The sequence below is a fragment of the Cynocephalus volans genome, chromosome 9 (assembly GCF_027409185.1).
Source record: "Cynocephalus volans isolate mCynVol1 chromosome 9, mCynVol1.pri, whole genome shotgun sequence".
NCBI lineage: Eukaryota > Metazoa > Chordata > Mammalia > Dermoptera > Cynocephalidae > Cynocephalus > Cynocephalus volans.
This window is the reverse complement of record NC_084468.1, coordinates 7,959,167-7,983,963: the sequence shown is the minus strand read 5'-3', so window position 1 is coordinate 7,983,963 and position 24,797 is coordinate 7,959,167. Positions and strand designations below refer to the sequence as shown.

General features: G+C 51.7%; 4 protein-coding genes across 4 annotated transcripts; 1 reads left to right on the top strand and 3 right to left on the bottom strand.

Moving 5' to 3' along the window:
- The first annotated feature begins 2,221 nt into the window (after window positions 1-2,221).
- LOC134386499 (SNW domain-containing protein 1-like) lies at window positions 2,222-3,817 on the top strand. Its single transcript, XM_063108708.1, has one exon. The coding sequence runs from the start codon at window positions 2,222-2,224 to the stop codon at window positions 3,815-3,817; it is 1,596 nt and encodes a 531-aa protein (XP_062964778.1).
- A 2,577-nt stretch (window positions 3,818-6,394) lies between these two features.
- LOC134385662 (SNW domain-containing protein 1-like) lies at window positions 6,395-8,011 on the bottom strand. The gene is given in 1 exon segment (XM_063107414.1): window positions 6,395-8,011. A coding segment is annotated over 1 exon segment (1,617 nt).
- Window positions 8,012-14,217: 6,206 nt separating this feature from the next.
- On the bottom strand, window positions 14,218-15,834 carry LOC134385661 (SNW domain-containing protein 1-like). Its single transcript, XM_063107413.1, has one exon. The coding sequence runs from the start codon at window positions 15,832-15,834 to the stop codon at window positions 14,218-14,220; it is 1,617 nt and encodes a 538-aa protein (XP_062963483.1).
- Window positions 15,835-22,045: 6,211 nt separating this feature from the next.
- On the bottom strand, window positions 22,046-23,761 carry LOC134385659 (SNW domain-containing protein 1-like). The gene has a single exon (XM_063107412.1). It carries the CDS (start codon window positions 23,660-23,662, stop codon window positions 22,046-22,048), a length of 1,617 nt encoding a protein of 538 aa, XP_062963482.1. The 5' UTR covers window positions 23,663-23,761.
- Window positions 23,762-24,797: the final 1,036 nt, after the last annotated feature.

Genomic DNA, 24,797 nt, shown 5'->3' with positions numbered 1-24,797 from the left:
TTGGTGGCCCTCAGACCAGAAGCAACAGCAGCAGGAGCATGGCGATTACAGCTGCCCATGACTGGTCGCCGTGACATTGTACCACTCGGCTCCCCTTTTACGAAAACAGCACACTCTGCAGCTGTCAGGAGCGTGGTTATGCTGGAGGAGAGTGCCAGCTGACCCTGAGGTTCTTGGGGTGGCCCCAAGCCAAAGCCTAGGGGGCTCAGCCACTTCCATCCACTGTGACATTCCTCACATGCATGGTATCTGCTCCAGAGCTCCTCGGTGGGCTGGCAGATACCATCAGGTTGGCATTGTGGTCTTCCAGCTTCCCTGTGCAGAGTCCTACATATTTTGCATTCCTACTTCCCTCAGCACCTCCTTCCCAGACAGCCCCACAGCACCCCCAGCACTGCACATCAGTGGCGGTGGAGTCCACACGGACCCCAGGGTGGGCAGCAGTCCGATGTGTGAGGGCCTCCGCTGTAGCCCACCTGGAAAATATTGGGCTCTCCCGGTTAGAGGTGGTGGTTGGCACGAGCATAGGGACCCACACTGAGCGGGGAACACAGCCTCATCATTTCTGGTACGTAGCACAGGTCCCATGGGTCCCTGTCCGAGCCTGGACAGTACCATGAGTCTCCGTCAGTAGGCTCCATCTCAAACTTTGAATCGGACACTGCATCAGGGTTCCAACGTAGTTCACGAGAGAGTCAACAACCAAAATCAAAATGTGTGTGCCTGCACATCACAGAAGCTCGGCAGACTTCCTGTCAAGAAGCGAGATGATCTTGGTGTGTGAAGACCTTGCCACTGTCGCATCGTCGTGCACGTGACCACATTCTCGATTCACTAAGTAAGAACAAAGAGGGAGAAGGCCACGTTCCACAAGTGAATTGAGTGGCAGCAGCCACAGGTGAAGCCTCTCTAGACACTCTGTAGAGACATTACTTGGACCCGTTTTATGGCCGTCCTTGTCCATCTCTGGTCAAGAAAACTGACTGTGCCTGCCTTTGCTGACCATTTACAATGCTCTCAGGCTGTCAGCCAAACAGTAATATTTGCCAAGTTTGTGGGAATGACTAGTCTTTCTCTACTGCCTCAGACTTCTGATTAAGCCTGACCCTCAGCATCGTGACTCGGATGTCCAGCACCATGCTCCCAGCCTTGTTTCTAGTGTCAACACACACTTTCTTCCGATCAGAGTCAGTTGACTGTCAAGTGGGTCCATTGGCTCCGGCAGAAGATTTGATCAATAGCAGAGGAACTCTGAGCAGCAAGGCCACTTGTAGGACCACCCAGGAAACTGCCACTTGAAGTGCCAGCGTGGACCACTGGGCATGCTTAACCAGTGTTTCATGTCTATAAAGTGTCTTATTGAGAGCTTCAGACTTTGTTCAGATGGCCACGGGTAATACAGAGCTACCTAGCAAGCCTACACTCAGGATTTCATAGTATATCCCTATGCCTTAAGTGCTCTAACAAAATCAGATTCAGAACCAAGTTCAGGGCTGGTGTCTGCGGCCTTCCAGACTGTGATCTATCCCACTGACCTTTCTCAGTTTGTAGAGAAGAGTAATCGTTTGGCATCGGAAACCTTCCTCATTATCGTATAACAATTTTACTCCTCCCTTACGCCAGATACTGTGTTAAAATTGTGGTTCCCATGTCAAGCTTCCAATTTTGTGTTACATAAAAATGTCTCGGTGAGTCTCCAATTTCCTGTCATTTCAAAACCCCCAGTGCCCTTTCACGTAATGGTGCTGTCCAAGGAAAAGTTTCATATTCGGGATCGCTACTAGGGGCAAGAGAAAGAGTGGGGAATCAAATTAAGTGTCTTGAAAGGCATCTCCGGCTTTGTCATTGTGCCTCGGGAATGCCCTGTCATGTGCCGGCACCTGACTGATTGAGTTGTGTGCGCATTTCCTCTTCAGTGATGCGATTATCCCATGATAAGAGCAGAGTCTCAGGGCTGGCTGGTTCAGTTCGTCAGAGCGAGGGGCTGACCACGGCAAGGTCAAGCGGGAGATCCCTGTGACAGGCAGCTGCCAACCGCAAAGAAAAAGTTAGGTCTGGTCAGAACGACAGCACAGTGTCCTCGTGCCCCAAGAGCCACAAGTCCAGTAAGGCCTTTGAGCCAGGGTGCCTGCACAGCGCTGGCCACTTCCTTTCCGCTGCTGGTCACCTGGAAAGACCGGCTCCGCTGTGCTGTCCCTGGTGCTGGCAGCAGTGATAGAAGATGACACTCCCCAGCTTGTTACCGGCACCGACCCAGCGGAACGACGACCAGCCTGAGGCTGCGGAAAAGGCCACCTCCCAGAGGTCGTGGAGGACCTCACCCGTCTCCTCCCGAAGAGGACCTCCCCCATATGGGTGCCAGGAAGGATGGCTGCCCCAGTTATTGAAGGATTTTGGAGATGGAGGTGCTTTTCCGGAGATCCACGTGGCCCAGTATCCCCTGGATATGGGACAGAGGAAAACAATGTCAAATGCGCTGGCCATTCAGGTGGATCCTGAAGGAAGAATGAAGTACAACGCAATTGCTCGACAAAGACAGGTGAGAGACAAGGTCATTTGCAGCACATACACTGGCCTGGTTCCAAAGGAAGTTACGAATGCAGATGACACAGACCTGCAGAGACCAGATGAAGAAGCTATTAAAGAGATAACAGAAAAGACACGAGCAGTCTTAGAGAAATCCGTATGGCAGAAGGTTACCACAGCCAGGCCACTGGGCGCCGTTGATAAACTGGCTCCAGCTCGGTATATCCGATACAGCCCAGCTCAGCAAGGAGGGCCTTTCAACTCTGGAGCTACACAGAGGGTTATTCAGATGGCAGAAATGCAGACAGATCCCAAGGAGCCTCCAAGTTTTAAGACTAACAAGAAAATTCCCCGGGGACCACCTTCTCCTCCTGCACCTGTCATGTGTTCCCCTAGCAGACAAATGACTGTAAGGGAACAACGGGAGTGGAAGATTCCTCCCTGCATTTCTAACTGGAAAAACGCAAAGGGTTACACGATCCCACTGGACAAACGTCTGGCTGCGGATGCAACAGGACTACAGACAGTACACATCGGTGAGAAGTTTGCCAAACTCACCCAAGCCCTCTACACGGCTGAACGCAAGGCTCGAGAAGCTGTGGAAACGCGTGCCCAGGTAGAGAGAAAGATGGCTCACAAAGCCAAGGAGAGACGTGAAGAGAAACTCAGAGAAATGGCCCAGAAAGCCAGGGAGAGGAGAGCTGGGACCAAAACCCATGTGGAGAAAGAGGAGAGGGAGGAAATCCGGCATGACAGGCGAAAAGAGAGACAGCGTGCCCGGAACCTGCCCACGGCAGCGCCAGAGAAGAGGCTGAAAGTACAGAGAAGTGGAATTCGGGACGTGACCGAAGTCATTGCTCTCAGTATGGCCAATCCTCGGACGTCCAGTGAAGTTCAGTACGACCACAGGCTCTTTGACCGATCCCAAGGGGTGGACAGTGGATTTGCAGGAGGACAAGATGAAACTTACAATGTTTATGATCGAGCCTGGACAGGTGGTCAGGGCGTGGCCCAGATCATTTACAGGCCCAGCCAAAATCTGAGCAAGGACGTGTGTGCTGATGACCTAGAAGCCAGAATAAAGAGCAACAGATTTCTTCCCGACCAGGAGGTTTCTGCTTCAGACCCAAGGCAGAGAGGCCGAGAAGGACCAGTTCCATTTGAGGAAGATCCTTTTGGTTTGGGCAACTTTTTGGAAGAAGCCAAACAGCACGGGGCCTCTAAGCGACGCTCAGAGAGCAGCAGCCCCAGGAAACGTGAGCACGAACGCAAGAGGAGGAGGAAGCAATAGACGTACATCTCTTCAGAGTAAACGAACTATCACCCAGAAACCTGAGGATGTGAATCTTAGGGGGGCCCAGTTTGTAAAGGCTCAGGATGAAAACCCAGTCCAGGTGCCAGATTCCAGCACTTCTTTATATCACGGCAGAAAGGGGGATTAGAACTTTCTACTTAGACATTTCATTTTGTTCAAAGAGTGGGTTGTGTTTGTGCTTCCCCTGCCTTTTGTCTTTTTTAGAACTCACATCCCCACACACGAACTGAAGACCATTTCCCATTGTGGGGCTCTGGTAGTTGGGGTCAACCTGTTGTTAAGAGCAACTGCTTCTGAGTAGAGTCACACCTGCATGAGCAGGGTCGTGTTCCCATACTAGAGCTGTCCTGCCCCGTGAATTCTCCCCCTGTTGAGCTCTGTGTTAATTTGGAGTAACGAGAATGAACTCTTGTTTTGTTCAGCAATTTGATTCAAATAAAAACATTTAAACAAAAAAATAAAGTTTCTCATTAATGATAAAAACATGTTGTGCCTGAGGTCACGTGGGTGTAACAGGAGATGATCTCATGGGAAGAAGCCAGTTCAATCACCTAGTGCCCAGCCCCCGACCTGGGAGCACAGGGTAGCCCGCGCAGGACGTGCCCTTGCTCTCCAGCCCATCTGTGATTGCTCCCCCGGGCAGGAATCACCTATTTCAAAAGAGACACAAGCTTGGCAGGGGGTATTTTACTTCCCACAGGATAGAGAACCCTGTGAAGGGATAAAGACAAAAAGCGAGGCCTCCATAAAGAGGCTCCCCAATGTGGTCATCAAAATCCCTCTTTTGCAGAGTTCCCAGAGATGTTTCTGTTGCTACTGCGTGCAGGTGTCAGCACCCTGAGAGGAAACCCTGTGACTAGGGCGACAGGTAAACCAATCATGCAAATAAAGGTAAAACCCCTGCATCACAAAAATAGAGTCCCCAGAGAGGCAGTGACTTTTGTCCCATCCCAGTAGGGGACTCAGGGGAGTCCTTTGGCACCACCGTGACGCCTTGACGCACGACAACAGCAAACACAGAGATGAGTAGCCCGGGGAAGCCTTCGCATTCTGAAGTCCATTCCCCACCCTAGGAAGATCCTGTGCACACAGTGACAATGAGACCTCCGCCTTTAGAAATCCACCCATGCCCCAGGAAAGGGACACAGACGGATGGGGCTGAGGAAGACCCCAATGTTGAACGTATTGGAAACGCCATCACAGACGGGGTTGAGCTTAGAGTGTAGGAACTCGTATCGTGGTCATTGAAAGTTGGGGCCCTGTAAGAGATGATTCGATTGTGTGGTCTGTGTTAGTGAATGGATCCACCCATGTACACAGCAATGGGTGTGGTTCCAATGGATTTAAAAGGAACAAGTGAAGAGGTTTGCTTTCTCCTTCAGGGAACCTCACCGTGTAACACCCTGCATAGCCGTGGAACCACCACCAAGGACAGGGATCTGAGACAATATCTTCCCTGGCCTTTGCACTTCCCAGCCTCCAAAACCATAAGAAATGAAATATCCTTAGGCTCCCCCAGGCTACTCATCTCTGTGTTTGCTGTTGTTGCACCTCAAGGCGTTACGATGGTGCCAAAGGACTCCCCTGAGTCCACTACTGGGATGGGACAAACGTCACTGCCTCTCTGGGGACTCTTTTTTTGTGATGCAGGGCTTTTACCTTTATTTGCATGATTGGTTAACCTGTCTCCCCTAGTCACAGGGTTTCCTCTCAGGGTGCTGACACCTGCACCCAGTAGCAACAGAAACATCTCTGGGAACTCTACAAATGAGGGATTTTGATGACCACATTGGGGAGCCTCTTTATGGAGGCCTCACTTTTTGTCTTTGTCCCTTCACAGGGTTCTCTATCCTGTGGGAATAACATACCCCCTGCCAAGCTTGTGTCTCTTTTGAAATAGGTGATTCCTGCCCGGGGGAGCAATCACAGATGGGCTGGAGAGCAAGGGCACGTCCTGCGCGGGCTTCCCTGTGGTCCCAGGTCGGGGGCTGGGCACTAGGTGATTGAACTGGCTTCTTCCCATGAGATCATCTCCTGTTACACTCACGTGACCTCAGGCACAACATGTTTTTATCATTAATGAGAAACTTTATTTTTTTGTCTAAATGTTTTTATTTGAATCAAATTGCTGAACAAAACAAGAGCTCATTCTCCTTACTCCAAATTAACACAGAGCTCAACAGGGGGAGAATTCATGGGGCAGGACAGCTCTAGTATGGGAACACGACCCTGCTCATCCAGGTGTGACTCTACTCGGAAGCAGTTGCTCTTAACAACAGGTTGACCCCAACTACCAGAGCCCCACAATGGGAAATGGTCTTCAGTTCGTGTGTGGGGATGTGAGTTCTAAAAAAGACAAAAGGCAGGGGAAGCACAAACACAACCCACTCTTTGAACAAAATGAAATGTCTAAGTAGAAAGTTCTAATCCCCCTTTCTGCCGTGATATAAAGAAGCGCTGGAATCTGGCACCCGGACTGGGTTTTCATCCTGAGCCTTTACAAACTGGGCTCCCCTACGATTCACATCCTCAGGTTTCTGGGTGATAGTTCGTTTACTCTGAAGAGATGTGCGTCTGTTCCTTCCTCCTCCTCTTGCGTTCGTGCTCACGTTCCCTGGGGCTGCTGCTCTCTGAGGGTCGCTTAGAGGCCCCGTGCTGTTTGGCTTCTTCCAAAAAGTTGCCCAAACCAAAAGGATCTTCCTCAAACGGAACTGGTCCTTCTCGGCCTCTCTGCCTTGGGTCTGAAGCAGAAACCTCCTGGTCGGGAAGAAATCTGTTGCTCTTTATTCTGGCTTCTAGGTCATCAGCACACACGTCCTTGCTCAGATTTTGGCTGGGCCTGTAAATGATCTGGGCCATGCCCTGACCACCTCTCCAGGCTCCATCATACACATTGTAAAGTTCATCTTGTGCACCTGCAAATCCACTGTCCACCCCTTGGGATCGGTCAAAGAGCCTGTGGTCGTACTGAACTTCACTGGACGTCCGAGGATTGGCCATACTGAGAGCAATGACTTCGGTCACATCCCGAATTCCGCTTCTCTGTACTTTCAGCCTCTTCTCTTGTGCTGCCGTGGGCAGGTTCCGGGCACGCTGTCTCTCTTTTCGCCTGTCATGCCGGATTTCCTCCCTCTCCTCTTTCTCCACATGGGTTTTGGTCCCAGCTCTCCTCTCCCTGGCTTTCTGGGCCATTTCTCTGAGTTTCTCTTCACGTCTCTCCTTGGCTTTGTGAGCCATCTTTCTCTCTACCTGGGCACGCGTTTCCACAGCTTCTCGAGCCTTGCGTTCAGCCGTGTAGAGGGCTTGGGTGAGTTTGGCAAACTTCTCACCGATGTGTGCTGTCTGTAGTCCTGTTGCATCCGCAGCCAGACGTTTGTCCAGTGGGATCGTGTAACCCTTTGCGTTTTTCCAGTTAGAAATGCAGGGAGGAATCTTCCACTCCCGTTGTTCCTTTACAGTCATCTGTCTGCTAGGGGAACACATGACAGGTGCAGGAGGAGAAAGTGGTCCTCGGGGAATTTTCTTGTTAGTCTTAAACCTTGGAGGCTCCATGGGATCTGTCCGCATTTCTGCCATGCGAATAATCCTCTGTGTAGCTCCAGAGTTGAAAGGCCCTCCTTGCTGAGCTGGGCTGTATCGGATATACCGAGCTGGAGCAGGTTAATCAACGGCGCCCAGTGGCCTGGCTGTGGCAACCTTCTGCCATACGGATTTCTCTAAGACTGCTCGTGTCTTCTCTGTTATCTCTTTAATAGCTTCTTCATCTGGTCTCTGCAGGTCTGTGTCATCTGCATTCGTAACTTCCTTTGGAACCAGGCCAGTGTATGTGCTGCAAATGACCTTGTCTCTCACCTGTCTTTGTCGAGCAATTGCGTTGTACTTCATTCTTCCTTCAGGATCCACCTGAATGGCCAGCGCATTTGACATTGTTTTCCTCTGTCCCATATCCAGGGGATACTGGGCCACGTGGATCTCTGGAAAAGCACCTCCATCTCCAAAATCCTTCAATAACTGGGGCAGCCATCCTTCCTGGCACCCATATGGGGGAGGTCCTCTTCGGGAGGAGACGGGTGAGGTCCTCCACGACCTCTGGGAGGTGGCCTTTTCCGCAGCCTCAGGCTGGTCGTCGGACCGCTGGGTCGGTGCCGGTAACAAGCTGGGGAGTGTCATCTTCTGTCACTGCTGCCAGCACCAGGGACAGCACAGCGGAGCCGGTCTTTCCAGGTGACCAGCAGCGGAAAGGAAGTGGCCAGCGCTGTGCAGGCACCCTGGCTCAAAGGCCTTCCTGGACCTGTGGCTCTTGGAGCACGAGGACACTGTGCTGTCATTCTGACCAGACCTAACTTTTTCTTTGCGGTTGGCAGCTGCCTGTCACAGGGATCCCCCGCTTGACCTTGCCGTGGTCAGCCCCTCGCTCTGACGAACTGAACCAGCCAGCCCTGAGACTCTGCTCTTATCACGGGATAATCGCATCACTGAAGAGGAAATGCGCACACAACTCAATCAGTCAGGTGCCGGCACATGACAGGGCATTCCCGAGGCACAATGACAAAGCCGGAGATGCCTTTCAAGACACTTAATTTGATTCCCCACTCTTTCTCTTTCCCCTCGTAGCGATCCCGAATATGAAACTTTTCCTTGGACAGCACCATTACGTGAAAGGGCAGTGGGGGTTTTGATATGACGGGGAATTGGAGACTCAATGAGACATTTTTACGTAACACAAAATTGGAAGCTTGACATGGGAACCACAATTTTAACACAGTATCTGGCGTAAGGGAGGAGTAAAATTGTTATACGATATTGAGGAAAGTTTCCGATGCCAAACGATTACTCTTCTCTACAAACTGAGAAAGGTCAGTGGGACAGATGACAGTCTGGAAGGCCGCAGACAGCAGCCCTGAACTTGGTTCTGAATCTGATTTTGTTAGAGCACTTAAGGCACAGGGATATACTATGAAATGCTGAGTGCAGGCTTGCTGGGTAGCTCTGTATTACCCGTGGCCATCTGAACAAAGTCTGAAGCTCTCAATAAGACACTTTATAGACATGAAACACTGGTTAAGCATGCCCAGTGGTCCACGCTGGCACTTCAAGTGGCAGTTTCCTGGGTGGTCCTACAAGTGGCCTTGCTGCTCAGAGTTCCTCTGCTATTGATCTAATCTTCTGCCGGAGCCAAAGGACCCACTTGACAGTCAACTGACTCTGATCGGAAGAATCTGTGTGTTGACACTAGAAACAAGGCTGGGAGCTTGGCGCTGGACATCCGAGTCACGATGCTGAGGGTCAGGCTCAATCAGAAGTCTGAGGCAGTAGAGAAAGACTAGTCATTCCCACAAACTTGGCAAATATTACTGTTTGGCTGACAGCCTGAGAGCATTGTAAATGGTCAGCAAAGGCAGGCACAGTCAGTTTTCTTGACCAGAGATGGACAAGGACGGCCATAAAACGGGTCCAAGTAATGTCTCTACAGAGTGTCTAGAGAGGCTTCACCTGTGGCTGCTGCCACTCAATTCACTTGTGGAACGTGGCCTTCTCCCTCTTTGTTCTTACTTAGTGAATCGAGAATGTGGTCACGTGCACGACGATGCGACAGTGGCAAGGTCTTCACACACCAAGATCATCTCGCTTCTTGACAGGAAGTCTGCCGAGCTTCTGTGATGTGCAGGCACACACATTTTGATTTTGGTTGTTGACTCTCTCGTGAACGACGTTGGAACCCTGATGCAGTGTCCGATTCAAAGTTTGAGATGGAGCTTACTGACGGAGACTCATGGTACTGTCCAGGCTCGGACAGGCACCCATGGGACCTGTGCTACGTACCAGAAATGATGAGGCTGTGTTCCCCGCTCAGTGTGGGTCCCTATGCTCGTGCCAACCACCACCTCTAACCGGGAGAGCCCAATATTTCCAGGTGGGCTACAGCGGAGGCCCTCACACATCGGACTGCTGCCCACCCTGGGGGCCGTGTGGACTCCACCACCACTGATGTGCAGTGCTGGGGGTGCTGTGGGGCTGTCTGGGAAGGAGGTGCTGAGGGAAGTAGGAATGCAAAATATGTAGGACTCTGCACAGGGAAGCTGGAAGACCACAATGCCAACCTGATGGTATCTGCCAGCCCACCGAGGAGCTCTGGTGCAGATACCATGCATGTGAGGAATGTCACAGTGGATGGAAGTGGCTGAGCCCCCTAGGCTTCGGCTTGGGGCCACCCCAAGAACCTCAGGGTCAGCAGGCACTCTCCTCCAGCATAACCACGCTCCTGACAGCTGCAGTGTGTGCTGTTTCGTAAAAGGGGAGCCGAGTGGTACAATGTCACGGCGACCAGTCATGGGCAGCTGTAATCGCCATGCTCCTGCTGCTGTTGCTTCTGGTCTGAGGGCCACCAAGATGTACTAGACCTTTGCTGTCTCCTTGTAGCATCACTGCTACAGTCTCTCACACCCACTCAGCACTTGCACTATGCTAACTCGCTTTTTGGGGGGACCAAGTTCTTCTTTCCTAAGAAGTCTGGTCTCCCAGTGACCTCTCCAGGCCACATTGCCTGTGACCATCTAGTTACGCCTGACCCTATGCATGCAAGCACAGAAGTGCCCAGTGACTCACGTGAGCTCCGTATCCTACCATTTGCTTTTTCACATAGCCAAACCTTTCCCTGGTCTCCTGGCAGAAGGAGCTCCAAAGGAGCTGGCAACATTGCGAGTCCCCTGTGGAAGCATCTAGAGCCAGGGCAGTTAGATTTCTGGACCTGAACTTGTGGGGACGGAAGGCTTAAAGACCTGGTTGGATCACTGGGGCTGGCAATGAGAGGTAAACTTCCACTCTTCAGTCTCCCGACCCATGTTCTATCACATGGAGAAATGGCATCCTTTAGGGGCTGTCAGGTCAGTACAGGTGCTGTGATGAAATGTGCTATGCTCATAGCAGGCTGGACGTTCTGCTGGCAAACCATCCTGAAGCTGCTGGTGAGCCCGGGTAGGCCGTGGCCGAGGACAGCGCCAGTCGGACTCCTTCCTTCCATGGGCCCCGCTGAGTCTGGCGCTGGTGATGCCTCGTGGCCGTGGTGCAGTCGAGCTCCCTGGGAAAGAGATACTGAGTATATATTGCAAAAGTGTTCATCCTGTAAGATCTTTGTCAGACTAAAATCCATGTGATGCAGCTGTTCGCAAGGAGGCTGAAGAGTAGTCAACCCCTTGCACTGCAAGAGGGAGAGGGTGGGCTGTCCCTGAGGCCTAGGAACTGTAACTTGCCTCTAGCGTCCCCTGCCGGCCTCCAGCCTGATGCCCAGGATTGTGCACCTGAGTGCCAGGTGTGCTGCGGGCTGGGCCGGGGTCACGCTGATGGGGGTGTAGGCTGGGTAGGACCACCACGGCAATTTCGTAGGTCCGCCGGTTTTTCTTAACTTCACCAGGGTCCTCTGTGGGGACAAATAAGGCTGGCTGTTTGAACTTTCGACCGTGTGACTCGTGACTGAAGAGTAAACACTGATGGAACACTTGCAGTGGAAAACAAGGACTTTGTTCTAAGCATCAGGGCTTCTTCTAGTAGACAGTGAGATCCTTTGCTTCTGCCAGGTGGCAGGGATTTGACACAATCATTACCTGAAATGGCTCGTGAGGCTATGCGATTGCTCGGTGTCCGGCTGCACATGTCATTGCCAGGATATTTCGTAGTGTTAAAATGCTAACATTGAATCCGTTCTTGACAAACATCTGTCAGCTTTGCCATCCCTTGGGTGGGGTTCTGGACTTCCAACCTAGGCCTTCTCTGCTTGTCCATAGACCTTGCAGTGGGAAGTGTGAATGCTGCTGGGCCTCCTCATCCCTGGCCCTTTTACTTCCTCATCTCTTCCTGCTGAGCAGGGAATGCGCTGGAGAAAGCACTCTCTCCATCTTGTCCTGTTCGTTCAAGACAAAGTGAGCATGAAGACTTATCGAGGAAGACCTATGGGCACACACCTGTAGAGTAAGAGCATTTTCAGTTTCTTTTTATTTGTCTCACTGAATCAAAAGTAAACTTGGATTTGTCATTTTAGAGACTACATGATCAACTCGAAAGGTTGGAAACAGTCTCAGCTGAGATGGGCTCCAGAAAGACTCACCGGCCGCATGAGTGCTGGATGAACGCAGATGGGGAGACCCGAGGGAATGAAGGCTGAGAGGTGGAAGAGAGGGAAGAGCGGGTCCATGCTCGTCCGGTGTCCGGCCACAGGGTGTTCCCACTTGCGCTGCTTTTCAAAGTGGTCCGTCGGGGCTCAGAGCTTGCTGGTGGAGGCACCGGCCTGGCCTCCTAGGAATGTGGACAGAGCCACGGGTGCCCAGAGGTGGGCTCTGGGCCACAAAGAGGAGGGATATGATGCGACCATTGTACCTTGAATGGATGAGGGAGCCGTCCTAGGAAGTGACTTCTGGAAGGCATCCTTCTTACACTTTCTCAGAGCCTTCCTGCTCTGTCATAACTGGTCTTTTCCTCCTCCATCACCTATGCCTTCCCCAACCCAGTGCAACCTTACGTGACGTCTGTTCTCAGTTCACAACTTGGTAAGATCAGTGTGGCGTGCAAAAGCAGGCAGTTCTGCGCACAGTGACCCTACTGGGGTCACCTGGGGAGGCCACACCTCTTTCTCTCGCTGACCCTCTGACAGCAAATCGAGGATGTGTCCCAGGCTGCGGGGTCCCTGGTGCTCGATCCTGGAGGCTCTGCTTTCAGTGGTCGGGGGTGGCTGTCATGCTTTCTTATAAGCCAGAGCAGGCAGTATCTTACTTTCAAAACTCAAGTTTTAGCTTTCTTCCCCTCATCTCATAGCGTGATGTGTGTCAGTCCGTCTCCGCTTATAACAGATATATGTAAACCTGGGGAATGTGTAAAGATGTTTCATTTCTTATGGTTTTGGAGGCTGGGAAGTGCAAAGACCAGGGAAGATATCGAGTGAGGTCCCTGTCCTTGGTGGTGGCTCCACGGCAATGCAGGGTGTTACACGGTGAGGTTCCCTGAGGGAGAGAGCAAACCTCTTCACTAGTTCCTTTTAAAGCCATCGGAACCACACCCATTGCTGTGTGCATGGGTGGATCCATTCACTAACACAGACCACACAATTGAATCATCTCTTAAAGCGCCCCGAGTTTCAATGACCACGATACGAGTTCCTACACTCTAAGCTCAACCCCGACTGTGATGGCGTTTCCAATACATGCAACGTTGGGGTCTTCTTCAACCCCTATCAGTCTGTGTCCCTTTCCTGGGGCATGGGTGGATTTCTAAAGGCGGAGGTCTCATTGTCACCGTGTGCACAGGATCTTCCTAGGGTGGGGAATGGACTTCAGAATGCGAAGGCTTCCCCGGGCTACTCATCTCTGTGTTTGCTGTTGTCGCGCGTCAAGGCGTCACGGTGGTGCCAAAGGACTCCCCTGAGTCCCCTACCGGGATGGGACAAAAGTCACTGCCTCTCTGGGGACTCTATTTTTGTGATGCAGGGGTTTTACCTTTATTTGCATGATTGGTTTACCTGTCGCCCTAGTCACAGGGTTTCCTCTCAGGGTGCTGACACCTGCACCCAGTAGCAACAGAAACATCTCTGGGAACTCTGCAAAAGAGGGATTTTGATGACCATATTGGGGAGCCTCCTTATGGAGGCCTCACTTTTTGTCTTTGTCCCTCCACAGGGTTCTCTATCCCTTGGGAAGTAACATACCCCCTGCCAAGCTTGTGTCTCTTTTGAAATAGGTGATTCCTGCCCGGGGGAGCAATCACAGATGGGCTGGAGAGCAAGGGCACGTCCTGCGCGGGCTTCCCTGTGCTCCCAGGTCGGGGGCTGGGCACTAGGTGATTGAACTGGCTTCTTCCCATGAGATCATCTCCTGTTACACCCACGTGACCTCAGGCACAACATGTTTTTATCATTAATGAGAAACTTTATTTTTTTGTCTAAATGTTTTTATTTGAATCAAATTGCTGAACAAAACAAGAGCTCATTCTCGTTACTCCAAAATAACACAGACCTCAACAGGGGGAGAATTCACGGGGCAGGACAGCTCTAGTATGGGAACACGACCCTGCTCATGCAGGTGTGACTCTACTCGGAAGCAGTTGTTCTTAACAACAGGTTGACCCCAACTACCAGAGCCCCACAATGGGAAATGGTCTTCAGTTCGTGTGTGGGGATGTGAGTTCTAAAAATGACAAAAGGCAGGGGAAGCACAAACACAACCCACTCTTTGAACAAAATGAAATGTCTAAGTAGAAAGTTGTGATCCCCCTTTCTGCCGTGATATAAAGAAGCGCTGGAATCTGGCACCCGGACTGGGTTTTCATCCTGAGCCTTTACAAACTGGGCTCCCCTACGATTCACATCCTCAGGCTTCTGGGTGATAGTTCGTTTACTCTGAAAAGATGTGCGTCTGTTCCTTCCTCCTCCTCTTGCGTTCGTGCTCACGTTCCCTGGGGCTGCTGCTCTCTGAGGGTCGCTTAGAGGCCCCGTGCTGTTTGGCTTCTTCCAAAAAGTTGCCCAAACCAAAAGGATCTTCCTCAAACGGAACTGGTCCTTCTCGGCCTCTCTGCCTTGGGTCTGAAGCAGAAACCTCCTGGTCGGGAAGAAATCTGTTGCTCTTTATTCTGGCTTCTAGGTCATCAGCACACACGTCCTTGCTCAGATTTTGGCTGGGCCTGTAAATGATCTGGGCCATGCCCTGACCACCTCTCCAGGCTCGATCATAAACATTGTAAAGTTCATCTTGTGCACCTGCAAATCCACTGTCCACCCCTTGGGATCGGTCAAAGAGCCTGTGGTCGTACTGAACTTCACTGGACGTCCGAGGATTGGCCATACTGAGAGCAATGACTTCGGTCACATCCCGAATTCCGCTTCTCTGTACTTTCAGCCTCTTCTCTTGTGCTGCCGTGGGCAGGTTCCGGGCACGCTGTCTCTCTTTTCGCCTGTCATGCCGGATTTCCTCCCTCTCCTCTTTCTCCACATGGGTTTTGGTCCCAGCTCTCCTCTCCCTGGCTTTCTGGGCCATTTCTCTGAGTTTCTCTTCACGTCTCTCCTTGGCTTTATGAGCCATCTTTCTCTCTACCTGGGCACGCGTTTCCACAGCTTCTCGAGCCTTGCGTTCAGCCGTGTAGAGGGCTTGGGTGAGTTTGGCAAACTTCTCACCGATGTGTACTGTCTGTAGTCCTGTTGCATCCGCAGCCAGACGTTTGTCCAGTGGGATCGTGTAACCCTTTGCGTTTTTCCAGTTAGAATTGCAGGGAGGAATCTTCCACTCTTGCTGTTCCCTTACAGTCATCTGTCTGCTAGGGGAACACATGACAGGTGCAGGAGGAGAAGGTGGTCCCCGGGGAATTTTCTTGTTAGTCTTAAACCTTGGAGGCTCCATGGGATCTGTCTGCATTTCTGCCATCCGAATAACCCTCTGTGTAGCTCCAGAGTTGAAAGGCCCTCCTTGCTGAGCTGGGCTGTATCGGATATACCGAGCTGGGGCCAGTTTATCAACGGCACCCAGTGGCCTGGCAGTGGCAACCTTCTGCCATACGGATTTCTCTAAGACTGCTCGTGTCTTTTCTGTTATCTCTTTAATAGCTTCTTCATCTGGTCTCTGCAGGTCTGTGTCATCTGCATTCGTAACTTCCTTTGGAACCAGGCCAGTGTATGTGCTGCAAATGACCTTGTCTCTCACCTGTCTTTGTCGAGCAATTGCGTTGTACTTCATTCTTCCTTCAGGATCCACCTGAATGGCCAGCGCATTTGACATTGTTTTCCTCTGTCCCATATCCAGGGGATACTGGGCCACGTGGATCTCTTGAAAAGCACCTCCATCTCCAAAATCCTTCAATATCTGGGGCAGCCATCCTTCCTGGCACCCATATGGGGGAGGTCCTCTTCGGGAGGAGACGGGTGAGGTCCTCCACGACCTCTGGGAGGTGGCCTTTTCCGCAGCCTCAGGCTGGTCGTCGGACCGCTGGGTCGGTGCCGGTAACAAGCTGGGGAGTGTCATCTTCTGTCACTGCTGCCAGCACCAGGGACAGCACAGCGGAGCCGGTCTTTCCAGGTGACCAGCAGCGGAAAGGAAGTGGCCAGCGCTGTGCAGGCACCCTGGCTCAAAGGCCTTCCTGGACCTGTGGCTCTTGGAGCACGAGGACACTGTGCTGTCGTTCTGACCAGACCTAACTTTTTCTTTGCGGTTGGCAGCTGCCTGTCACAGGGATCCCCCGCTTGACCTTGCCGTGGTCAGCCCCTCGCTCTGACGAACTGAACCAGCCAGCCCTGAGACTCTGCTCTTATCACGGGATAATCGCATCACTGAAGAGGAAATGCGCACACAACTCAATCAGTCAGGTGCCGGCACATGACAGGGCATTCCCGAGGCACAATGACAAAGCCGGAGATGCCTTTCAAGACACTTAATTTGATTCCCCACTCTTTCTCTTTCCCCTCGTAGCGATCCCGAATATGAAACTTTTCCTTGGACAGCACCATTACGTGAAAGGGCAGTGGGGGTTTTGATATGACGGGGAATTGGAGACTCAATGAGACATTTTTACGTAACACAAAATTGGAAGCTTGACATGGGAACCACAATTTTAACACAGTATCTGGCGTAAGGGAGGAGTAAAATTGTTATACGATATTGAGGAAAGTTTCCGATGCCAAACGATTACTCTTCTCTACAAACTGAGAAAGGTCAGTGGGACAGATGACAGTCTGGAAGGCCGCAGACAGCAGCCCTGAACTTGGTTCTGAATCTGATTTTGTTAGAGCACTTAAGGCACAGGGATATACTATGAAATGCTGAGTGCAGGCTTGCTGGGTAGCTCTGTATTACCCGTGGCCATCTGAACAAAGTCTAAAGCTCTCAATAAGACACTTTATAGACATGAAACACTGGTTAAGCATGCCCAGTGGTCCACGCTGGCACTTCAAGTGGCAGTTTCCTGGGTGGTCCTACAAGTGGCCTTGCTGCTCAGAGTTCCTCTGCTATTGATCTAATCTTCTGCCGGAGCCAAAGGACCCACTTGACAGTCAACTGACTCTGATCGGAAGAATCTGTGTGTTGACACTAGAAACAAGGCTGGGAGCTTGGCGCTGGACATCCGAGTCACGATGCTGAGGGTCAGGCTCAATCAGAAGTCTGAGGCAGTAGAGAAAGACTAGTCATTCCCACAAACTTGGCAAATATTACTGTTTGGCTGACAGCCTGAGAGCATTGTAAATGGTCAGCAAAGGCAGGCACAGTCAGTTTTCTTGACCAGAGATGGACAAGGACAGCCATAAAACGGGTCCAAGTAATGTCTCTACAGAGTGTCTAGAGAGGCTTCACCTGTGGCTGCTGCCACTCAATTCACTTGTGGAACGTGGCCTTCTCCCTCTTTGTTCTTACTTAGTGAATCGAGAATGTGGTCACGTGCACGACGATGCGACAGTGGCAAGGTCTTCACACACCAAGATCATCTCGCTTCTTGACAGGAAGTCTGCCGAGCTTCTGTGATGTGCAGGCACACACATTTTGATTTTGGTTGTTGACTCTCTCGTGAACTACGTTGGAACCCTGATGCAGTGTCCGATTCAAAGTTTGAGATGGAGCCTACTGACGGAGACTCATGGTACTGTCCAGGCTCGGACAGGGACCCATGGGACCTGTGCTACGTACCAGAAATGATGAGGCTGTGTTCCCCGCTCAGTGTGGGTCCCTATGCTCGTGCCAACCACCACCTCTAACCGGGAGAGCCCAATATTTTCCAGGTGGGCTACAGCGGAGGCCCTCACACATCGGACTGCTGCCCACCCTGGGGGCCGTGTGGACTCCACCACCACTGATGTGCAGTGCTGGGGGTGCTGTGGGGCTGTCTGGGAAGGAGGTGCTGAGGGAAGTAGGAATGCAAAATATGTAGGACTCTGCACAGGGAAGCTGGAAGACCACAATGCCAACCTGATGGTATCTGCCAGCCCACCGAGGAGCTCTGGCGCAGATACCATGCATGTGAGGAATGTCACAGTGGATGGAAGTGGCTGAGCCCCCTAGGCTTCGGCTTGGGGCCACCCCAAGAACCTCAGGGTCAGCAGGCACTCTCCTCCAGCATAACCACGCTCCTGACAGCTGCAGTGTGTGCTGTTTCGTAAAAGGGGAGCCGAGTGGTACAATGTCACGGCGACCAGTCATGGGCAGCTGTAATCGCCATGCTCCTGCTGCTGTTGCTTCTGGTCTGAGGGCCACCAAGATGTACTAGACCTTTGCTGTCTCCTTGTAGCATCACTGCTACAGTCTCTCACACCCACTCAGCACTTGCACTATGCTAACTCGCTTTTTGGGGGGACCAAGTTCTTCTTTCCTAAGAAGTCTGGTCTCCCAGTGACCTCTCCAGGCCACATTGCCTGTGACCATCTAGTTACGCCTGACCCTATGCATGCAAGCACAGAAGTGCCCAGTGACTCACGTGAGCTCCGTATCCTACCATTTGCTTTTTCACATAGCCAAACCTTTCCCTGGTCTCCTGGCAGAAGGAGCTCCAAAGGAGCTGGCAACATTGCGAGTCCCCTGTGGAAGCATCTAGAGCCAGGGCAGTTAGATTTCTGGACCTGAACTTGTGGGGACGGAAGGCTTAAAGACCTGGTTGGATCACTGGGGCTGGCAATGAGAGGTAAACTTCCACTCTTCAGTCTCCCGACCCATGTTCTATCACATGGAGAAATGGCATCCTTTAGGGGCTGTCAGGTCAGTACAGGTGCTGTGATGAAATGTGCTATGCTCATAGCAGGCTGGACGTTCTGCTGGCAAACCATCCTGAAGCTGCTGGTGAGCCCGGGTAGGCCGTGGCCGAGGACAGCGCCAGTCGGACTCCTTCCTTCCATGGGCCCCGCTGAGTCTGGCGCTGGTGATGCCTCGTGGCCGTGGTGCAGTCGAGCTCCCTGGGAAAGAGATACTGAGTATATATTGCAAAAGTGTTCATCCTGTAAGATCTTTGTCAGACTAAAATCCATGTGATGCAGCTGTTCGCAAGGAGGCTGAAGAGCAGTCAACCCCTTGCACTGCAAGAGGGAGAGGGTGGGCTGTCCCTGAGGCCTAAGAACTGTAACTTGCCTCTAGCGTCCCCTGCCGGCCTCCAGCCTGATGCCCAGGATTGTGCACCTGAGTGCCAGGTGTGCTGCGGGCTGGGCCGGGGTCACGCTGATGGGGGTGTAGGCTGGGTAGGACCACCACGGCAATTTCGTAGGTCCGCCGGTTTTTCTTAACTTCACCAGGGTCCTCTGTGGGGACAAATAAGGCTGGCTGTTTGAACTTTCGACCGTGTGACTCGTGACTGAAGAGTAAACACTGATGGAACACTTGCAGTGGAAAACAAGGACTTTGTTCTAAGCATCAGGGCTTCTTCTAGTAGACAGTGAGATCCTTTGCTTCTGCCAGGTGGCAGGGATTTGACACAATCATTACCTGAAATGGCTCGTGAGGCTATGCGATTGCTCGGTGTCCGGCTGCACATGTCATTGCCAGGATATTTCGTAGTGTTAAAATGCTAACATTGAATCCGTTCTTGACAAACATCTGTCAGCTTTGCCATCCCTTGGGTGGGGTTCTGGACTTCCAACCTAGGCCTTCTCTGCTTGTCCATAGACCTTGCAGTGGGAAGTGTGAATGCTGCTGGGCCTCCTCATCCCTGGCCCTTTTACTTCCTCATCTCTTCCTGCTGAGCAGGGAATGCGCTGGAGAAAGCACTCTCTCCATCTTGTCCTGTTCGTTCAAGACAAAGTGAGCATGAAGACTTATCGAGGAAGACCTATGGGCACACACCTGTAGAGTAAGAGCATTTTCAGTTTCTTTTTATTTGTCTCACTGAATCAAAAGTAAACTTGGATTTGTCATTTTAGAGACTACATGATCAACTCGAAAGGTTGGAAACACTCAGTCTCAGCTGAGATGGGCTCCAGAAAGACTCACCGGCCGCATGAGTGCTGGATGAACGCAGATGGGGAGACCCGAGGGAATGAAGGCTGAGAGGTGGAAGAGAGGGAAGAGCGGGTCCATGCTCGTCCGGTGTCCGGCCACAGGGTGTTCCCACTTGCGCTGCTTTTCAAAGTGGTCCGTCGGGGCTCAGAGCTTGCTGGTGGAGGCACCGGCCTGGCCTCCTAGGAATGTGGACAGAGCCACGGGTGCCCAGAGGTGGGCTCTGGGCCACAAAGAGGAGGGATATGATGAGATCATTGTACCTTGAATGGATGAGGGAGCCGTCCTAGGAAGTGACTTCTGGAAGGCATCCTTCTTACACTTTCTCAGAGCCTTCCTGCTCTGTCATAACTGGTCTTCTCCTGCTCCATCAACTATGCCTTCCCCAACCCAGTGCAACCTTACGTGACGTCTGTTCTCAGTTCACAACTTGGTAAGATCAGTGTGGCGTGCAAAAGCAGGCAGTTCTGCGCACAGTGACCCTACTGGGATCACCTGGGGAGGCCACACCTCTTTCTCTCGCTGACCCTCTGACAGCAAATCGAGGATGTGTCCCAGGCTGCGGGGTCCCTGGTGCTCGATCCTGGAGGCTCTGCTTTCAGTGGTCGGGGGTGGCTGTCATGCTTTCTTATAAGCCAGAGCAGGCAGTATCTTACTTTCAAAACTCAAGTTTTAGCTTTCTTCCCCTCATCTCATAACGTGATGTGTGTCAGTCCGTCTCCGCTTATAACAGATATATGTAAACCTGGGGAATGTGTAAAGATGTTTCATTTCTTATGGTTTTGGAGGCTGGGAAGTGCAAAGACCAGGGAAGATATCGAGTGAGGTCCCTGTCCTTGGTGGTGGCTCCACGGCAATGCAGGGTGTTACACGGTGAGGTTCCCTGAGGGAGAGAGCAAACCTCTTCACTAGTTCCTTTTAAAGCCATCGGAACCACACCCATTGCTGTGTGCATGGGTGGATCCATTCACTAACACAGACCACACAATTGAATCATCTCTTAAAGCGCCCCGAGTTTCAATGACCACGATACGAGTTCCTACACTCTAAGCTCAACCCCGACTGTGATGGCGTTTCCAATACATGCAACGTTGGGGTCTTCTTCAACCCCTATCAGTCTGTGTCCCTTTCCTGGGGCATGGGTGGATTTCTAAAGGCGGAGGTCTCATTGTCACCGTGTGCACAGGATCTTCCTAGGGTGGGGAATGGACTTCGGAATGCGAAGGCTTCCCCGGGCTACTCATCTCTGTGTTTGCTGTTGTCGCGCGTCAAGGCGTCACGGTGGTGCCAAAGGACTCCCCTGAGTCCCCTACTGGGATGGGACAAAAGTCACTGCCTCTCTGGGGACTCTATTTTTGTGATGCAGGGGTTTTACCTTTATTTGCATGATTGGTTTACCTGTCGCCCTAGTCACAGGGTTTCCTCTCAGGGTGCTGACACCTGCACCCAGTAGCAACAGAAACATCTCTGGGAACTCTGCAAAAGAGGGATTTTGATGACCATATTGGGGAGCCTCCTTATGGAGGCCTCACTTTTTGTCTTTGTCCCTCCACAGGGTTCTCTATCCTGTGGGAAGTAACATACCCCCTGCCAAGCTTGTGTCTCTTTTGAAATAGGTGATTCCTGCCCGGGGGAGCAATCACAGATGGGCTGGAGAGCAAGGGCACGTCCTGCGCGGGCTTCCCTGTGCTCCCAGGTCGGGGGCTGGGCACTAGGTGATTGAACTGGCTTCTTCCCATGAGATCATCTCCTGTTACACTCACATGACCTCAGGCACAACATGTTTTTATCATTAATGAGAAACTTTATTTTTTTGTCTAAATGTTTTTATTTGAATCAAATTGCTGAACAAAACAAGAGCTCAGTCTCGTTACTCCAAAATAACACAGACCTCAACAGGGGGAGAATTCACGGGGCAGGACAGCTCTAGTATGGGAACACAACCCTGCTCATGCAGGTGTGACTCTACTCGGAAGCAGTTGTTCTTAACAACAGGTTGACCCCAACTACCAGAGCCCCACAATGGGAAATGGTCTTCAGTTCGTGTGTGGGGATGTGAGTTCTAAAAATGACAAAAGGCAGGGGAAGCACAAACACAACCCACTCTTTGAACAAAATGAAATGTCTAAGTAGAAAGTTGTGATCCCCCTTTCTGCCGTGATATAAAGAAGCGCTGGAATCTGGCACCCGGACTGGGTTTTCATCCTGAGCCTTTACAAACTGGGCTCCCCTAAGATTCACATCCTCAGGCTTCTGGGTGATAGTTTGTTTACTCTGAAGAGATGTGCGTCTGTTCCTTCCTCCTCCTCTTGCGTTCGTGCTCACGTTCCCTGGGGCTGCTGCTCTCTGAGGGTCGCTTAGAGGCCCCGTGCTGTTTGGCTTCTTCCAAAAAGTTGCCCAAACCAAAAGGATCTTCCTCAAACGGAACTGGTCCTTCTCGGCCTCTCTGCCTTGGGTCTGAAGCAGAAACCTCCTGGTCGGGAAGAAATCTGTTGCTCTTTATTCTGGCTTCTAGGTCATCAGCACACACGTCCTTGCTCAGATTTTGGCTGGGCCTGTAAATGATCTGGGCCATGCCCTGACCACCTCTCCAGGCTCCATCATACACATTGTAAAGTTCATCTTGTGCACCTGCAAATCCACTGTCCACCCCTTGGGATCGGTCAAAGAGCCTGTGGTCGTACTGAACTTCACTGGACGTCCGAGGATTGGCCATACTGAGAGCAATGACTTCGGTCACATCCCGAATTCCACTTCTCTGTACTTTCAGCCTCTTCTCTTGTGCTGCCGTGGGCAGGTTCCGGGCACGCTGTCTCTCTTTTCGCCTGTCATGCCGGATGTCCTCCCTCTCCTCTTTCTCCACATGGGTTTTGGTCCCAGCTCTCCTCTCCCTGGCTTTCTGGGCCATTTCTCTGAGTTTCTCTTCACGTCTCTCCTTTACTTTGTGAGCCATCTTTCTCTCTACCTGGGCACGCGTTTCCACAGCTTCTCGAGCCTTGCGTTCAGCCGTGTAGAGGGCTTGGGTGAGTTTGGCAAACTTCTCACCGATGTGTACTGTCTGTAGTCCTGTTGCATCCGCAGCCAGATGTTTGTCCAGTGGGATCGTGTAACCCTTTGCGTTTTTCCAGTTAGAAATGCAGGGAGGAATCTTCCACTCCCGTTGTTCCCTTACAGTCATCTGTCTGCTAGGGGAACACATGACAGGTGCAGGAGGAGAAAGTGGTCCCCGGGGAATTTTCTTGTTAGTCTTAAACCTTGGAGGCTCCATGGGATCTGTCCGCATTTCTGCCATGCGAATAATCCTCTGTGTAGCTCCAGAGTTGAAAGGCCCTCCTTGCTGAGCTGGGCTGTATCGGATATACCGAGCTGGAGCCAGTTTATCAACGGCGCCCAGTGGCCTGGCTGTGGCAACCTTCTGCCATACGGATTTCTCTAAGACTGCTCGTGTCTTTTCTGTTATCTCTTTAATAGCTTCTTCATCTGGTCTCTGCAGGTCTGTGTCATCTGCATTCGTAACTTCCTTTGGAACCAGGCCAGTGTATGTGCTGCAAATGACCTTGTCTCTCACCTGTCTTTGTCGAGCAATTGCGTTGTACTTCATTCTTCCTTCAGGATCCACCTGAATGGCCAGCGCATTTGACATTGTTTTCCTCTGTCCCATATCCAGGGGATACTGGGCCACGTGGATGTCTGGAAAAGCACCTCCATCTCCAAAATCCTTCAATAACTGGGGCAGCCATCCTTCCTGGCACCCATATGGGGGAGGTCCTCTTCGGGAGGAGACGGGTGAGGTCCTCCACGACCTCTGGGAGGTGGCCTTTTCCGCAGCCTCAGGCTGGTCGTCGGACCGCTGGGTCGGTGCCGGTAACAAGCTGGGGAGTGTCATCTTCTGTCACTGCTGCCAGCACCAGGGACAGCACAGCGGAGCCGGTCTTTCCAGGTGACCAGCAGCGGAAAGGAAGTGGCCAGCGCTGTGCAGGCACCCTGGCTCAAAGGCCTTCCTGGACTTGTGGCTCTTGGAGCACGAGGACACTGTGCTGTCGTTCTGACCAGACCTAACTTTTTCTTTGCGGTTGGCAGCTGCCTGTCACAGGGATCCCCCGCTTGACCTTGCCGTGGTCAGCCCCTCGCTCTGACGAACTGAACCAGCCAGCCCTGAGACTCTGCTCTTATCACGGGATAATCGCATCACTGAAGAGGAAATGCGCACACAACTCAATCAGTCAGGTGCCGGCACATGACAGGGCATTCCCGAGGCACAATGACAAAGCCGGAGATGCCTTTCAAGACACTTAATTTGATTCCCCACTCTTTCTCTTTCCCCTCGTAGCGATCCCGAATATGAAACTTTTCCTTGGACAGCACCATTACGTGAAAGGGCAGTGGGGGTTTTGATATGACGGGGAATTGGAGACTCAATGAGACATTTTTACGTAACACAAAATTGGAAGCTTGACATGGGAACCACAATTTTAACACAGTATCTGGCGTAAGGGAGGAGTAAAATTGTTATACGATATTGAGGAAAGTTTCCGATGCCAAACGATTACTCTTCTCTACAAACTGAGAAAGGTCAGTGGGACAGATGACAGTCTGGAAGGCCGCAGACAGCAGCCCTGAACTTGGTTCTGAATCTGATTTTGTTAGAGCACTTAAGGCACAGGGATATACTATGAAATGCTGAGTGCAGGCTTGCTGGGTAGCTCTGTATTACCCGTGGCCATCTGAACAAAGTCTGAAGCTCTCAATAAGACACTTTATAGACATGAAACACTGGTTAAGCATGCCCAGTGGTCCACGCTGGCACTTCAAGTGGCAGTTTCCTGGGTGGTCCTACAAGTGGCCTTGCTGCTCAGAGTTCCTCTGCTATTGATCTAATCTTCTGCCGGAGCCAAAGGACCCATTTGACAGTCAACTGACTCTGATCAGAAGAATCTGTGTGTTGACACTAGAAACAAGGCTGGGAGCTTGGCGCTGGACATCCGAGTCACGATGCTGAGGGTCAGGCTCAATCAGAAGTC